General features: G+C 37.6%; 1 protein-coding gene across 1 annotated transcript in view; it reads right to left on the bottom strand.

Annotated features, from left to right (window-relative positions):
* Window positions 1–17,768, bottom strand: part of LOC135696224 (uncharacterized) — a 35,426-nt gene that overhangs the window by 1,192 nt on the left and 16,466 nt on the right. The window contains exons 2-3 of the mRNA XM_065215542.2: window positions 4,176–4,288; window positions 396–715 (exon numbers count right to left, since the gene is read on the bottom strand). Of these exons, the coding sequence (XP_065071614.1) occupies window positions 396–715; window positions 4,176–4,193 (338 nt within the window). The 5' untranslated portion in view covers window positions 4,194–4,288. The remainder of the gene's footprint in view (window positions 1–395; window positions 716–4,175; window positions 4,289–17,768) is intronic.

Genomic DNA, 17,768 nt, shown 5'->3' with positions numbered 1-17,768 from the left:
AGCAAATCATTCCTTTATTTTACAGAAAATTCCATGACTTTATTCTCAATATGTTGCAAAATGTTTACGGAAACTCAAATATTTATCAACGTATTGAAAAAAATGAAACTGAGGCTGGTAGGTAAATGAGGCTGTGTGTAAAAGGAAAAGGGACATCAGAAGCTGGAAAACAACTGAAAAACTTTTCTCTTTGTAGCTTTACTCTGCAATACTCGATTTCTTTAATTTCGCCTGCTTTGCTTTCAAATCATGTGTTCGTCTCCTTCTTAGCTTCGTTTTTGTAATATCATTTTTGATGATGATGTTAGAGATTGCTAATTTATCATTGCACATTTCTCATGGTGCAGATCGGACCTTCAAGTAAAGTCTGTCACACGGGTGTTCCAGGGCCTTACCTTCGCTTACGACGTTTTTTCCTGTCATCATTATCGTCTTCTTCAATATCTTCATCTTCCATGATAACATCTTCTTCAAAATCCCTTTTTCCGTCCCTCTTTCTTTTCCTTAAAGTTCTTACTCGCTGAACATTGATATCTTTAGTACTGAAGTGTGATTTAAAGAGTCTTGCACCCGCTTCATCTACGGCTACCATTTGTGGGTTCAGTGTCCCTCCTGCGGAAAGCAGCATCTTCTTGAGGGCTGAAGTCGATTGAGCTTGGCAAGCTGCATCTATTGCTTCAGCTACACCGATGGCAATCAAAATAGCAAGTAGTGCCTAAAAATATAAGCAGTTAAATCACAAACCTTAAAGAAACGCTGGCTATAATGCTAAAACATCCCTGCTTTTGGTTGCCTTAGTGTCAAAAGCGTCGAGGAAACCAATGATGAACAAACAGTAAAAATCATTAAAAATAGTTCGCTAGAAGTATTTAACATGCTCAGTATTCTTATTGCCCAACTTAAAAAGCTTGGCACAACAAAATATGAACTTTGCAGATCCATTAATCCAACGAGTCTCATGAAATTATACGTTTAGGAAGTATCGTCCGAGGGGTAGTTAAGGAAGAGCAGCTTGCAGCCGATAAAGGCACCAAAAAAGCGATTCATACAATAAGAATGATAAGGGAGATATGCATTGAAATGCAGAGTGATGCCCAAATCTTATCAGGGGAAAAAACCTTTTGAAAATGTAACAAATGGCCATGTAAATGGCTTTGAAAAAAGCAAACATTTAGTAAACTAAAGCTTTTCGTCTGACACTCTTCAGAGTTTAAAACGTCAGAACATAGACCGAAAACTCTACGCTAGGAAATATATATACCCAGTTGTGGATCGAAATAGGCCAATTAGAAACACGAGCACATGACTGTTGAGGTTGACCAAATGGCCATGTCGTAGCGAGTCCAAAAGAAAAGAAGCTCCTTCTGTCTACACAATAGCGGCTTTTTTCCGTGGTGTAGTGCTATTAAAATAACAAGGGGGCTCTTGAACATAATTTTGCTGAATATAATAGCAAAAGTAGAAATTGGTTATGTTTTGTCATTAACAAAGGGGGCTCAGCCCCTCTGGGTACTCCTAGCACTACACCTTTGGCTCTTTTTCAATTCTATGTAGATGGCTCTAAAACAGCAAGATGGAAGAACGACCGGGCTCTATCAATTACCCAAAGCGTATCGCCATGACAGTTTTGGCACAATTTTGATATTCTAGAAATTGCTACCTGATAACAGAAACACAAATTTTGGTTGTTGTTTTAAATCAGAAAGTCTGAGGAAGCTTTTCATTCAGGTTGAATTGTTCTTTTTTTATATGTTATGCTTTACATTTTAGTTATATTCTTTCCCCCAACTTGTTGGTTGTGTGCCTTACGTAGCCAGAATCACACTGGTACGTTAAACTCATAAAGAACGGACCTCTTTTGGGCGGTAGGAACGCAGCCCATTCAAAATGAATCAGCACAACCTCCTCGGAACGGGTTGAGCATGTTTTAGATAATAGAAATAGAACCTGGTTTCCACTTTTTGTCAGCCTTACTTGGCGATACAGTACTGTAAAAGCCGCGTATAAACCGCGCTTTTTTATTTTTCCCCTTATTTGGGTGTTGCGGCCTATGTGCGAATCGTATTCTTCCAAACTGCATTGCTACCGTTAAAAACGAGTTTCAAGCAGAAAGTAGTTGTTTTTACAAAAAAATGGCAGTTGTGCTGCTGGATGTCAGTTTTAAGTTGATGCATGGTAAGGAGGTGGATGGGCAGAGTCAGGATCGCACGGCCATTGACCGGAGGAAGGTCCATGAAAAAACAATAGAAGCTCCTATGACACACCAAAGCCATGTCCATTTTCTATTGTTTTGTGAGAAAAGTTTGCCTTCTGGGAAGTTTTTGTCTGGAGGAAGGTTAACAACTTTTCTGGACTCTGTGTATAGGTAAAGAAGAAATTTTAAAAAAAGCTCCAAAAAAGAAGACATCGCTACAACATGGCCGACCCGAGTTCCCTGAAGCTTAAATGTTTGAATGGATAAAAACAAAACAGTAGCAAGGAATTACAGTTTTAACCACTCTGATTTGTCTTAAGGCAAAATGCAGGGCAAAATATAAGTGAATAAATTTCCAGGTCTCGCTCCACGGGCCCCCTTCCTTTGATTTTTGAACCTGTATGACTTGTCCGATGAATAGATTTCCAACTTTCTTTGTTTGTTTTCTTTGTTTTGTTGGCTTTTCTTTCTTTAAATATTAAATTCAAATTGTAAGTGCCCGTCTTTGGAGGGAACTCCGATGACCCAGTGTCTATTCCCACCAGGATAGGCACAGTAGTTGTACTATGTATTATTTAGAGTTTTTAAGTGATATAAAAAAAAAAAAAGATTTCCAACCTTAAACCTAATATGCGTGCTTTTCGGTACGTCATTTTCGGAACATATCTTACGACGTCTGTTGCCTATTTCTTTCAAGGGCCTGCACATACCAATTATATACCACGTTGACAGAAGAAACCCAGGTCGAAGTCAAAGAAACAATAGTAAGACATTTATTTGTCGACGAGTTTTAAAATTCACCGAAAAAGCACCCCAGGTTGCGAAAGGTCCTCGTATTTTTAGATGAAATGTTAATTAAAATTACATTTTACAGTAGCTAAGCCTCAGATTGTTTTTAATTTATTTTTAACCTTTGACCACTTTTATGGCTCATGTTCTTATTAAATTGTTCTTTTAAAAAGAGTGTGATACGTACTGAAACTTGTATCATGTTTCTTACAAATTGACTAAGGAATGAACTATTCACAGCCACACTGCCCACAAACGTGCCGTTCAACTTGCATTTAGCGAGGTCATGAATCATAGTAGATGATGACAGTTTGACAAAAAAATAAAAAAAGTCGACTAATGTTTCCTTAGTTTTCTGAATAGAACCGGTTGCCTTGCGAGAATTTCTTTATTCGCCCAAACACGCTCTCTAATTGTAAGAAACCGACAATTGAAAACATGCCTCAACATTGTCATCAATGGACTTAACAACATTTTATAGGGAAAAGAAAATTGCATAACTAATTGAAAAACACATTGTCTTTTACGCGAAGTGGGTTAAATTCTATGTATCTTTTATTTGAGTAGATCTTTAATTCGGTCGCTTTTTGTCACTGGGGTTTTGTCAATACGACGGATAGAATTGAAACTGAAGCTCATCTGATGTATTGCATTTGGAAACACGTCCACGGGTCTTTATTATTAAAAGACACTTGATTAAAAAGAGGTGAATTGTCGATAAAGGAATCATTATTCTGAAAAACGCTCCTTATGTCACACGTTTATTTAAGTAGGAAAACACGTTAACTTCAAAATAGGGATGCAAATTTTAGTATGACTGCCGAACTACCCTCTTTATCTATTAGATCGATACTCAGAATCATCCAATTTTAAGAATCATCCAAAGGAAATTGTTCAGCCTGGACTCGCTTATGCATCATTTTTCAGCAGTTACCTGTTTTGCGATGCTCATAACAGATAATCGCTAAATTATCTCGTTTTTTCAAAAAGCCTGGTTTCTTACCGAGAATGGTCGATGTTCCCCTGAAACCATTTCAGACTTGGAATATAGAATACTTTGAAAACATATTCATGCTCGACGACAAAATGTAAAGTATTCTTATAAAAAAGTAAATGATTTTCATAGTTGAAAGCAAAGTTCGAATAATAGTTAGAGCTATAACAAAAAAAGACTGTAGGTAAAGCAGCTTACCTTGTTTCCAAAATGCATGGTTCTAGTATTACTTCTGTAATTTTGAAAGCTTTGAAAAGTCTATTGCTGAATAGTTGATCACTCACTCTCTAAGTTGGTCGAGTCCTCTGTGCCTAGCAAATTCAAGCAGTCGCCTTATATAATGATCAGCGAAACAATAACTTAATTATCATATGCATGAAACAATAGAGCTTTTACTGAAGTACAATTCTGTTTTAATTGGTTAATGTGAATGAAAAACATCAGGCATTAAAAAAGGCATTACGTAATTTGACTGGAACAAACAGTAATCTGTTTCGCAAACAGCAAGAAATAAACAAACTGTAGTCATGGGGGAAGAGATTAACACATAGACCAATTGCAATAGAAATCAACCTGCGGGGGCCAAGATCTGATCTGATCTGATCTGTAACGACCATCAAAGAATACACATTTGTTGGGCGAACAGAGACTATTGCTGTCCGCAACGGTTAAAATGAATTCTTTCTGTATCATCAATTGTAAATTATGCCTTTTTGATTACCACAAAAATTTGTACCAGTTTGAAACAGTGCACGTCGGTTTATACACGTGGATAGTGTAGAGTTTTAAGCCAGACAGCGAAGGGGGAGTATTCCGGGCCCTTTTCCTGTGGACTTTACACTTTCATGTTTCGGACAGCCCGGAAAACCAACCTTGACACAGAGTTCTGTGGAGGTGTAAGAACTGCCACGCCCCGTTCTTAAATTAGTCTTGGAGCAACATACAGTCTCCTTTGAATTTTATGAACAAACCATAGAGATAAACTCTATGGAACAAACCCAATGTGTTTTATATGGTCAGGCTGATAAACCTTTTCAGTTTGCATAGGTCAAAATTATTTCATGGATCCAACGTTACGGATAGTGTAGATGTTAACGCAACCCCCGACTCAAAAGTAGAAGTACCAAGTTTAGGTTTTTAACTTCTTTCCCTTAATTATCTATATCAGCTGCATTTGCGACGACAAAGTCAATAAGGACGTTTTCAGTCACCATGAAAACATATAAAAAACATATTGCATTACCTAATTGGGAAACTATTTCCCAGTCATGGATTTCCTCGTTCGGGAACATGTTCAAAAGCATTTTCCTAAGTCAGCATTGACAATTCAAGAAATGACATGTACTTCTTGACAGACACATGAAACTAGAATGCTGCATGCTATTTCCTATTTTATCTCATATGCAACCAACACTTTCATAGTGGAATAAAAATCGTTTCTTTGACAAAGCAAGTTAGTATTTAGCAATCAGAAAAAACTTTCAGGCATTACGTTATAGATCTTGATAAATGTGGCTCCTATATACAGTTATAGAGTTTTTTTACCAAGGGTGAGCTTACTGCTACAAATGGCTCATTCATTCAATGCTAAAATGAGCCATTTTCTGTAGCAACAATGTAATGTCCCTTGTAAAAATTTCTTTCTCAACGACAGTCTTATGCTTGGAGTCATAGCAATTGTCCACAAATTGTAAACAGAAATTGAGATGTTTTATTACGAGATTGTAAGAAAGCGTGGCTGGCAACCGCACGTTCTGGAGTCATTTGCCGGGAAAGGTGAGAATGATTTTTATGATTCGCTGGGCAGAAGTTCGAAGTTATAAAGGGAGACGTCCAGTGAGACCATATCGAAAATTTTCAACAGTTCTACTTGAAAGATCACTAACTCAATTCAAGCTCTTTCAGTGATTTCCAAATTACAGGTGGTTGCAGAGATAGCCATTTTGGTTCTTTCAGCACACATCATTTTGTTAAATGAACAAATATTAGTAAGCCGTTTACGTAGTCTTACTACAGCTTAATTAACCACACCCCCAAATTAACAGTACTCTAATGTGGTTAAGGTCGTGATCAAGCAACAGGGCCTACATGAGGTTGGGGCCCCTTTTTAATCACGAAAACTTTAGCACTGCTCTACCTCTAGCAAGTTTCAGATTCGAAATTTCAAACAGCCTCTAGATTTGACGCAAACCGTCTTTGGTTCAATGTGGAGCGTCCGTCACAAGCTCGCGAATTTTATTCATCATTTATAACCAATGGTTAAATTGGGACAAAAACAGGAATGAAACCAACTAATAAATGCAATGTTGATGTAAAATAGGTTAGCATCACTACTCACTGCACCAATATTAAAAGTCGTTAAATTACAATAGCGAATCCATTGAAGCACACAACTGTAACACGCGATTTGAAGGAACAACTTTGACAATTCCTCGGCTTAAAGTCCCATACATAGCTACATATTCATTTCAAAGGGCTCTATTCTATATAGCTGTGAAATCTGTGCTTTGTATTACCTACGTTGCAACTTGCAAGCCATTTTACCCTTGAAGTCATATGAACCACAAAGCTGCTGATTGCTTGGTGTTTTTGGTATTATTAGCAGCGTCAGTAAGTGAGGTATGGCTGTAAAGTTGGGGCAGCAAGTGGGGTAAGACTGTGAAGTTAGAGCAGCATATGGGGTGGGGTATGGCTGTGAAGTTGGGGCAGGAACTGGAGTATGGCTGAAAAGTTGAGGCAGCACATGGGGTATGGCTGTAAAGTTGAGGCAGCATGAGGGGTGTGGCTGTAAAATTGGAGCAGCAAATGGGGGTATAGCTGTGACGTTGGGGCAGGAACTGGGGTATGGCTGTGAAGATGGGGCTCTAAGTAGGGTATGACTGTAAACTAGATTGAATAGTTTGCGTGTTGAGGTAAAAATTTATTGTGACGGTAGCCAGCAGTGTGACTTTAAGCGGAGTGAGTGTAAATGATCGGTGGTATTGACTGTACGTGAAGGAAAATATCTTCTGATTAGGTATAAATTTAAAAAATGGTACTGTGATATCACAAGTACATTAAACCGAAACTAAGAAAAGGCGACAACCTCCTATGATCCTTCTAGGAGGGCATTCTCTTGTTTTTAATGATGGTTTAATACAATCCAAACATATGCGAGGGCCGGTAAATTAAGTTTTGGAATTAACATTTTCAAGATTACACCTAATTCTATTTTTCAAAATATTAAGCAGTAAACAGCAAGCAGCAACAGTGAAGTCCTAGTGGGTGTATTTTTAAAGGCCATCATGAAAATGCACAAAGTTGCGTGGGATCAATGATGGGTAATCTTAAAAACAAAAGTCTTTTGGCTTCCTTGAGAAATCACGCGCACCATATATTACCCTAACAAATAATATATTTCTTGTTATAGATGTGCAATATAGATTACCCCCAACAAATAATATAGTTTGCGGTAGCAGCAGTGTTTTTGCTGAAGCAGCAATAAAAAACAAGCATCGAATCGAAACCATGACAGTATGGACTAAAATATACCGAATTAGCATACGGAACTGCAAAGTGCATACCTCAACAACAAACATGCCCATGCAAAGATCGAAATCAGGAAATGAAACTTCACCGAAACTTTCGCATTTTTAATCAATTACTTTTTTCGACAGCATAACTATGTACCCATATAACTAAAACCTTAAATATATAGATACACCCAAGGTCGTTGGGACTGGGGATGCACCAGGGACACGTGCCCCCTAACTTTTGTTAACTTCTGTATTTTCTAAGAGGTTAACTCTTTGAAAAAATGTCCCTTTTCTGCGACATTGTTCCCCTTTCTACTTGCATCTCTCCAAAATTGACATGTTTCCGTTTTCACTGGAGACAGGTAAACAGCTGAAATGCTACTACAGTTATTTTCTACACTCTAACGTACAATGCTCGCTAAAAGTCTTGGTACATTGGACTAATTTTTTTGATATTTCATACTACATTCCCCCTCCCCCCCCCCCATGAACAATGTTGCTTTATGCAAGGTTGAATGCCTCGATGTGGTCCGATTGAATCAGGTCAGATAACTATGATATTTAACTCTACAACCAACATTGTTTTATGGGAGAGGCGGTGCAGTGTCGATCCTTTTGACTGGAAACAGTTATTTTTTCCAAAAGAGCAGTTTAAGGTCTTCCAAGGACTTTCGAAAGGGTTTTTAGATCTCCATCTTTATCTCTCCTGTCAAAATTATTTTTATCTAGGCTGGGATGGCCCTTATTCTAAATCAATAATTTCTGTAACATAACGGAACTATGATATAAAAATGATATAGTTAAAACATTCACTATGTCAGCAATATAACAGAACAGAATATTGCATTAATTTTTAGAAAAACACAAGAAAACAAGTTGCATAGTAACAACAAGAAACAGTATTCGTTGAACTGCTATGTGTCTTTGAATAATCGCGGTGTTTTTTAAAGTATCAAGTTGCAGACTGCGACTTTAAGAGGGGATCTATTTCTTTCGAGGCTTAGAGGGGTGAGGACAAAAAGTCAGCAATTTTTACTTCTATTTTTTAAATACTTTAGGGTGAGCTTTTAAAATATTATGCTTCTTTCATAGCACCTCACAATCACTCTCTTGGTTTCAAAAGGAGGCTGGGGTTAATCGCCAAAATCACTATGGAGGTCTAAATTGTTTCGATCATGTTCATCAACAACCATAGACGTAGCTTCCTAGGCATTTTCAAAACTGTTGGAAGCTATTTGAATGCATGTAAGGGGCACCTCCGTGAGCTACAAATAGGTATTTTACTTCTGTTTCTCAAAAGTGGAGGGGGGAGGCAGATGCCCTTGTGCTTCCCTGGTTTCTACGTCTATGCTCACAACCCCTCTCGAGATTTTTTCCGCTGAGACTGGTATCCACTTATAAAGCACCACCTTTCTCAATACAATCGATGCCCCGACACCTGTCTGCAAAATTTTTTCTATAAATCTTTTAAAACGATATCAGGAAGGTTCAAGATTGGACTTCGATTAAGCGTGTCATTCAATTTTCATTTATATTACAATTTTTTATTGAAGTGTTTTAATTTGGACGCAAAATATTTTTCGTGAGCTCTTACCAATAATTTTTGCACTGCCGGACAGCTTCTCAAACATACTTAGCATAAATATTCAGGAACCCCGTCATTAAGGAATGGCAATTGGCTTCGCTTTGCAAAATAGGATAGTCAAGTAAAATTCAGCTTAGAAAGAATTTCCGCTTTCTACCGTCTAGCGGAGATGACAGAAATGGCATCTATTCTACAAATGCCCATGATCTAGAAGCTTCTCAAGCAGTTTCCATCATCAAGCAGTTATCTTCATCAAGCAATATTCCAAGACATGAAATCAAACTTTGATAAGTAGCCACAATTAGGTGGATTCCAGTGATTTTCATGCCGGTTATTCGTTTGAAATACAACACACACAAAAACATTCATTGACAAACCTTATTACACAGGGGAACATAGGGGATCGATTTTGAATGACGCCATACATTATATTTATTTGCCCATGGGCAAAAATTCGGAGCTAAGAAGTATGCAAAACAAGACAATGTATAAAGGCTTTTGGAAAATGGCTTTGATAAAAACAAACATTTGAATAAACTAAAGCTACGCTAGGAAATATATATACCCAGTTGTGGATCGAAATAGGCCAATCAGAAACGCGAGCACATGACTGCTGAAGTTACCTAATCAGCGCAGCTTGCCTATTGAGAATGTTGCCAATGGAGGTGAAAATGAACTCCTTTTGTCTACCCAATAGCGATTTTTTCCTGCTAATGTAGATAGATTCCAAAACTGCTAGATGGAATGACGATCGGGCTTTACACATGATACGAAACCAGTCGCCGTTATAGTTTTTTGCAAAATCTGGGTTTTCCAGTAAATGCTGCGCGATATAATAGCAGAATCGCAGGTTTTAGTTGTATGTACTTTTAGATCTGCAAGACCGAGGTGGCTGTTCTCTTTGGGGATATGTTTTGTTTCTAATACTAGAAGGAACATGTTGTTTTATTCTATTCTCCAATCTTTGGGTAGTGGCCATTTTCAAAGCCAAAGCCAAGTTTTGCACCACCAAAAGATTATCTTTTAGAAAATGCAAGAAATGACTAATTTTGTCAAGTTTCCTTTTGATACTGTTCATAACAGCAAAGAGGTTGTATTGTGGGAGTAGGATCAGCTAAGGAAAGCTGTTCGCTATCAAAAAATTGTTTTACCAGATCACTATCGGAAATTGGGATTTTCTGTTGGCGGGATGAGCCGTGACAGCGGAAGAGCTGCGAGGGAGGAGCAACATAGCGCAGAGCCAAAAGGCAATACAATGATAATGCTAAAGTTTTCTTGGGCAAAGGGGCAACTGCATCCCTGGGGACAAGAACAGCGAATTTTCAGGGTTCTCTGTTTGAACACAATTATCTATGTTTTGCTAATAAAAATACTCCATTATCGATACAAAATTTCTGAGTCATCTTGGAGTTGGAAGGGGCTAGCTTCTTCTAAGAGGTTACTAGCCCCTTGCAATGTTTTTGGAATAAGTTTAAGCATTCTCTTGAATCGAGCTACTTTGATATAGCTTTGTCCATTGATACTTTCTTCAGATAGAAACTTAAACTCAGATTTAGTATCGCTTAGTCATCCCCTGTGCTTAAAAAGTCGTTTAGACCGAGCGGCAAATCACTCTAAGAAAATCTCGTACACCTTTTGTGAAAATCCTATTGTTTTATCTGAAAATCCCCAGAAATCCTTTTGTTTAGGCAAAATCTCGTACGCTATTTGCAAGAGTGAATCGCCTCTCGGTTTAGACAAACTTCGACCCCTCGTAGAGGCATTAAACGTAAAGTGAAACAGTATTGTATATGGCAAACAATATCCTGCTTACGTGGCCCATTCCCACGGTACTTTAAGAAAAGTTGTTAATGATCTACAAAAACGAAACATTAATGGCTTTCCTCTCTTAATAACCCTTCTTCAATTCAAAGGATTTTCGAGATTGCGTATTAATAGAAGGTAAAGAGCTTATCACCACATTGTGTGATATTGTAGCAAATTACTGTTATCACTTTATTTGGAAGGTAACGACCTTTGCGATCGGCAAGAGCCAACACGATCCACCTAAATGGCTATAAAATTTATTGCGCATAAAAATTCTTATTAGGTGTAAGATAAATCAGTGCTTAATGACTTCTTAGATACAGTTACTGCTTGCGGTCAATTCAGAAAATTTCATCGATGATGATAATTTGAAAATTTATTACCTATTTGGTCATAGAAATGTTTTGCACTTGTGTATTTTTCTAGATTCAAAGGCTTTATTTTGGGCCACATTAGCAGTCTAGATGGTTAGGGTGAATAAATCTCGTAATTCAACCTGCTTTGAATTCATTCTTATATATACACATCATAAAATCTGTTTTGTTTTTTATCTTTGTTAAGTTTATTTTAGGCATTTTTAACTATTTTCGGCATTTTTAGCATTTTTAGGCGTTTTGTTTAGCTTGCTTTTGCTATCAATTTTTATGCATAAAAGTGTATGAAGTGGAATTAAACCAACATTTTGCAGCCAAGCGCATTTGAACAATTTTCTACCCATTTTCCGAATAAACAACAGAACTTTGAGGTAATCCTTGAAGCAAATTAACCTATCGGTCTCAGAATCTTTTTCACCTGATTCTCATTCTTCAAAAGGGGCGCACAATTTCCAAATAGGGGCGCCAGACTTGTCGAGAGAGGAGAAATGGCCCCTAGTTCCCCCCCCCCTTAAATCCGCCACTGAAAGGGGTAACCAAGGTTTTGGTCTTGCCATAGTCAGGGAATGGACGTTTGTACCTGGGGAAGGTGGTCCAGGAAGAAGTGGATCGATAATGCTTAATTTTACTAGGTATGGCTCAAGATTTGAGATGAAAATATTACTATAGAAAAGCATTTAATCTTTAATATTTGACAATGGATCAATATATGATAATGGATCTTTTCTGTTACGAGTTCCCAAAAATTTTGTTATTGTACATGAAACCAACTATGATGAAACCTATCAGATTTGGTTGAGCCTTCTTTCAAAATCCCAAGTTCCTATGTCGTTAGCATCTACATTTTTTCTAAGTTTGGTGCTTTCTAATTTAACGATACTACAGATTTGGGTTGCAACTCGCAAACAAGTTTCAAAGAGGGTAAAATTGTGATATGCCAGGAATCCATATAAGTGGCCGCGATCATACAAGCAGTCAAGTTTATTGTCATTGTGTTTGTCCATTGACTATGATTTGTCTGGTCTGAAGCCAGAGTATTCAGATCATGTTGATAATTGTGTAAGCATGATCTGTCTTTTATAGCATTTCAGTTTTTTCACGAATATCTCTGTTGCCTGATATTTCTACAAGAAGATCAAGGCTATCTACTCTTGTTTTTGAATCATTAAATAGCACTATTTTGCCATTTATCTTCTTCCTTATTTGGATTTGATAATTCTTTTTATTAAAACAAAAGCACATCTTTTCCCGGGGCGCTTATTTGGAAAACAGCCAAACAGGGGGCGCTTATTCGACAGGAGCGGTTAATTCTGCAGGGGCACTTATTAATTTTTGCTCATATCATGTAAGGGAGAAAATCTATTTCCAGTGTTTTTCAGTAATTTTTCTGAAGAAGATTATAACAAACGTAATAAACACTCGATGAAAAAAATGAAAGGTCCTATTAAATGTTAATTTCTTCATCCTCTTCATGGTCTGAATCAATCATTAGAAATCCAGACCCTGCTATTGCAAGATGGTTTTCCAAAATTTCAAACAGGTCAACATCTTTTACGCTTAAGATTGACTATTGGCTTTCTGAAATCTCCCTTCGAGCTTTGCAAGGCTGCTTTCTTTGAACAATGAATAAGAGTCTTCTGAACCATAACTCAGTTGCTGGGTTTAAAGTTGCTGGGTTTAAAGCACAGTTTCATCTCATAGATTATTTTATGAAAAACAAAGGAGGAAACTTTGTTTTAGCTGTGGTTATCGGACCGAGAAAACGCGAAGTTGGACTTGTCGTTCCAGCAAATTTTGTCAGCCTTGACTGACGATTTAAGGGGTTGCCACTGTTCTCTCTGCAGAAATTTTGAAGATTAAAAGGAACCCTTTTTTTGCGTTGGCTTATAAGGATACCAAGACCATTAAACGACCAATATATAATGATTTCTTGCTTTTATGTATATTGAAATACACGTTGACAATATAATGTGTTCTTTTTGCTAAATTAAAATAAGCGCCCCGTCTGATTAAAATCAGCGCCCCGTTTGTTTAGGGGGTGCTTATTCAAGCAGTGGGCGCTTATTGCAAATTTTCCTTTATTTCGGGGCGTTTATTTGGCAAGGGCGGCTATTTAGCAAAGGTAGTACTTTTTTCTAAAATAAGGAAATTTTTTGACCTGTTTTCTTAAAGAAAAGGGTCATATTTTTACAAAAGGGCTTCTATTTGATTGAAAGAGGTACTTTACCTACAATATGGAGATACCTAAACTTTTGGGAAAATGGAGAGGGGATCAAGCCCCTGGCTTCAACATCTATGCAACGCACCGAAGGTGTGCAACAGATAAACCATAACATTAGAGGGTTGAAACTCTTTAAATCTCAGTCGCCATTTTGTGAACTGTTTTAAACAAGCATCAAGTAGACTGAGGCTAGTATAAGCTCGGAAATTATCTTGATGCGGTGGCTGCGAAGGCGATTTATCGCTCACTTATTCTGCCTACTTTCGCATTCTCTTGAAATGACTGACACTGAATGCAAACGAATGAGACAATGAGTCAGTTACAAATGCTAATAACATCGGTGCATGCAAGCCTGTACGCAAGTGTTATGACATAAATATATTTGTGATGCTTTACAAGAACACTTGGAAATAAATTATCATAAAATTCAAACAAGCAACAAATAATGCTCAGTAAAGCTGCCAAAAATTAAAACAGAATTTGCAAAAAATCCTTTCATTTTATGGGAGCAAAAATTAACAATGAACTGCCTGTTGGTATACGAAAAACCGAGTAATACGATGCCTATGAACAGCGACTTAAGCAAAAATTTACTTCAACTTCCTTATTTTGTATAGATATGTAATATATGAGGGTTAAAAATATGCTGTAATTTTTTCACATTTTTTTATACATACTTTGATAGGGCTTGATAGTTTATTTTCTTTTTATGTTAATCAGAACACACATTGAAAACAGCAGAAAGGTTTGAGTGCTTGATCCTGTATTAAGGTTTGTATTATTATTATTATTATTATTATTATTATTATTATTATTACTACAAATCGATGCATAACAGTTCGAGGACTCTGGAAATACAATGATTCGCTCGTCTATCGTTTATCTTTTGATTTTATTCGTGATTTGTTCGTTTTGTGAAAAGGATTTTAGCTCGTTAGGCCGGCATGCATGGCGTTGCAAGCGAAGGGTTCAAACCAATCATACTGGTCCCAGTGGGAGCATTAACATTCCGCTCATTGACTCCGGAAATCGCGATGCAGCCATTAACAACGAAAGCTGTGTAAAGTGTTCTTGCGGCAAGTCATGCAAAGGAATAAAGGGGCTCCGCATCCATCAAAGGAACTGCAGAGTCATTAAAGGCTTTGATGAAGAGCAATTGTTTGAGGTTGTGAACGATGCTGACCTTGAGAATAACGACAGTCACACCGATATTCCCCTTGTTGATTATTTCGAAATCAAGCCTGGAATTCGTCTTCCAAGATCTGACCAGGAATGGCTGTTAGCTAACCAATATTTCCACTCTGTCTTTTCAAGTATTTCTGTCGATGCGTCAACGGTTGATCGTGTTATCCAATTAATGAACGAAACCATCTACAATTACTTTAAAGAAACCTGTGGAACAATCGAATGCTGCAACGAAGATCTCAAGGAAAAATACTCCAATTTCACTGCCAAGAATTTGAAAAAAGAACTCAGAACTTTGAAACATTCTAATGCTCCTTTAACTGAAATCAAGTATGTCTCTAACCTTCTTCGCAATAAAATCAAAAAACACATCTCACCCTCTAAATCTTCCAATATAACAAACCACGACCGTTACATCTCCAAAAATTTCTGGAATTACGTCAAACGCACTCTACAATATGAAACTTCAGCTCTTCCAACTTTTTCTGCTGCAGGATGTACCGAATACTTTGTCAAAACATTTTCTGCCATCGCCCCTAACAAACATTTCACCATTCCTTCATGGATCCCTACTTTCAATGAACCATCTTATTCATTTGATCTAGAGCCACCTAGTTACATAACCATTACCTCTATCATAAGGCGTATGAAAGCTTCTACTTCTCCCTGTCCTCTTGATAAGATATCCATCATCTGTTTCAAACGAAGCCCCTATCTTCGTTCTTTTCTTACTGAAATAATTCGTGTTGTCTGGCTTTCAGGTAAGGTACCATCCGAATGGAAAAAGGCCTCCACTATCTTGATTCACAAAAAAGACAGCACAGACGATCCATCAAATTTCAGGCCAATCACTTTAGAATCGGTGCCCTTAAAAATATTCACTTCTTGCTTACGTGACTCCATCTTCACTTTCCTGAAACACAATGGCTTCATCGAGCATCAAATCCAAAAAGGCTTCACCTCAAAAGTATCAGGTACATTAGAGCACACAGCAATGATGAGCCATTTAATAAATAAAGCTCGCATTAAGCAACGATCTTTAGTGGTATCTTTGCTGGATCTTAAAAACGCCTTTGGCGAAGTTCACCACAAGCTGATACCAGCTATTCTTGCTTATCATCATATACCTTCGGAAATTCAATCATTGATCTCAAGCTTATATCTAGATTTTAAGACCTGTATCATAACTGATAAATTCCAAACCCCTGCAATTCCCGTTCGCCGCGGCGTATTGCAAGGTGACTGCCTCAGCCCCCTTCTTTTCAACCTTTGCTTCAACACGTTCATACAATACATCAAATCAGATAAATATAAGCAGCTTGGTTTCTCCCCCCATGATGGTAATGACCGCATGTTTCAGCCAGTACACTGGTTTCAGTTTGCTGATGATGCTGCTGTTGTTACCAGTGGAGAAAAGGAGAACCAACTCTTATTAAACTGCTTTACCAGATGGTGCCAATGGGCAAACTTCATTGTCAGGGTTGACAAATGTGTTACCTTTGGTGTCAAGAAACACTCTACGCGATCCCTCCAATTTCAACCGAAACTTTTCATCTGTAACCAAATAGTGCCTGCTGTCAAAAATGGCGATTCCTTTAAGTATCTTGGTCGTTTCTTTGATTTTGAAATGAGTAACCAAGATCATAAATCTAAACTCGTTTCTCTTTTCTCTACTCTTATGAAGGATATTGACGACTTACCTCTCCATCCTAAAAACAAACTGCTATTATACCATCGTTATATTCTGTCAAAAGTTTCATGGCATTTTACTGTTGCAGATCTACCAAAGACCTGGGTTGTCCAAAACCTAGACAATCTTGTTTCCAATTACATTCGCCAGTGGCTTGATCTTCCTGTTTCTGCAACATTGAGTGGAATAATCCTCTCAAAAAATCAGTTTGGCCTAAATCTACAACTGCCTTCTATCAAATTTACGCAATGCCAAACTGTCTGTCGCAATGCCCTAAAATCTTCTCCTAATATTGACATTCAAACCCTATGGAAAAACACCAGTCATGGCACGAACCTACAGTACGACATCTATCGTAATACTAAAGAGGTATTAAAGGCTGTCAAATCAGACAACAAAGAACGTCTCTCCCAAAACTTAACATCTCAGGGAGCCACAATTACCTTCCTACTGAAACATTCACTGGAAAAGCTGAACGGTATTTGGTCAAGTACACAAAGCAATTTGCCTAGTAACATCTTTAACTTTACCATCAAGTACCTTAACAACACTCTTCCAACTCGTAAAAATCTGCTGAAATGGAACCTTAGTCAAACATCTGACTGTGAATTCTGTCTTCTTCCAGAAACACTTCTACACGTTGTTGCTGGATGCAAAGTGTACCTTGACCAAGGACGCTATACTTGGCGTCATAATTCTGCATTAAACTTTCTAGCCACTTCCTTCCAAGCAATAAATGGGTCTTCTCTCTACGCAGATTTACCAGGCTTTCTTTCCCCTTCTATCATAACTGGAGATCAACTACGCCCTGACTTACTTCTCAAAACTAAGGAAAACTGTCTGTACGTTTTAGAGCTAACCATAGGCTTTGAAACAAATCTCAACTGCAATGCTGTCAGAAAGTCAGGGAAATATGCCACCCTCGTATCTGACTTAAAACGTCAGTTTAAGTCAGTCTCGTTTGTCAATCTTTCCATCAGTTCACTTGGTATTTTTGGCGACTCCTGCAGCTCATTCATCGACATGTGTGACTCTTTGTCCATTGATCATCAACAGAAACGCTACCTCATCTCCAAACTTACAAGCATCTCCATTCGCACCACATACTATATATTCTGCTGTAGAAACAAAACTTGGACTAATCCAGAGCTACACCCCTTTTAACAATTTTTTTTTTTTTTTCTCATTACTACGATGTAATAGTTTTTATTTTGTAAACACAGGCTAGCCAGTTACAAATTACCTTGTAATAGTGAGATTTGTAATTGTAGTTTTAACAGGAATTCAAAATGAAAAGTTTCCATTGCTTCATTTTTTCCTTTTTTGTTGTTGATAATTTCTTATGTTTGTGCTTGTAATAGTCTTTTGATTTGCAAACCCAGGCTAGCCAATTGCAAATTACCTTTGTAATAGTG

The sequence above is a fragment of the Rhopilema esculentum genome, chromosome 14 (genome assembly GCF_057945365.1).
Source record: "Rhopilema esculentum isolate cy_ngs chromosome 14, ASM5794536v1, whole genome shotgun sequence".
In the NCBI taxonomy this organism is placed as follows: Eukaryota; Metazoa; Cnidaria; class Scyphozoa; order Rhizostomeae; family Rhizostomatidae; genus Rhopilema; species Rhopilema esculentum.
This window is presented reverse-complemented; position numbering and strand designations above follow the sequence as displayed.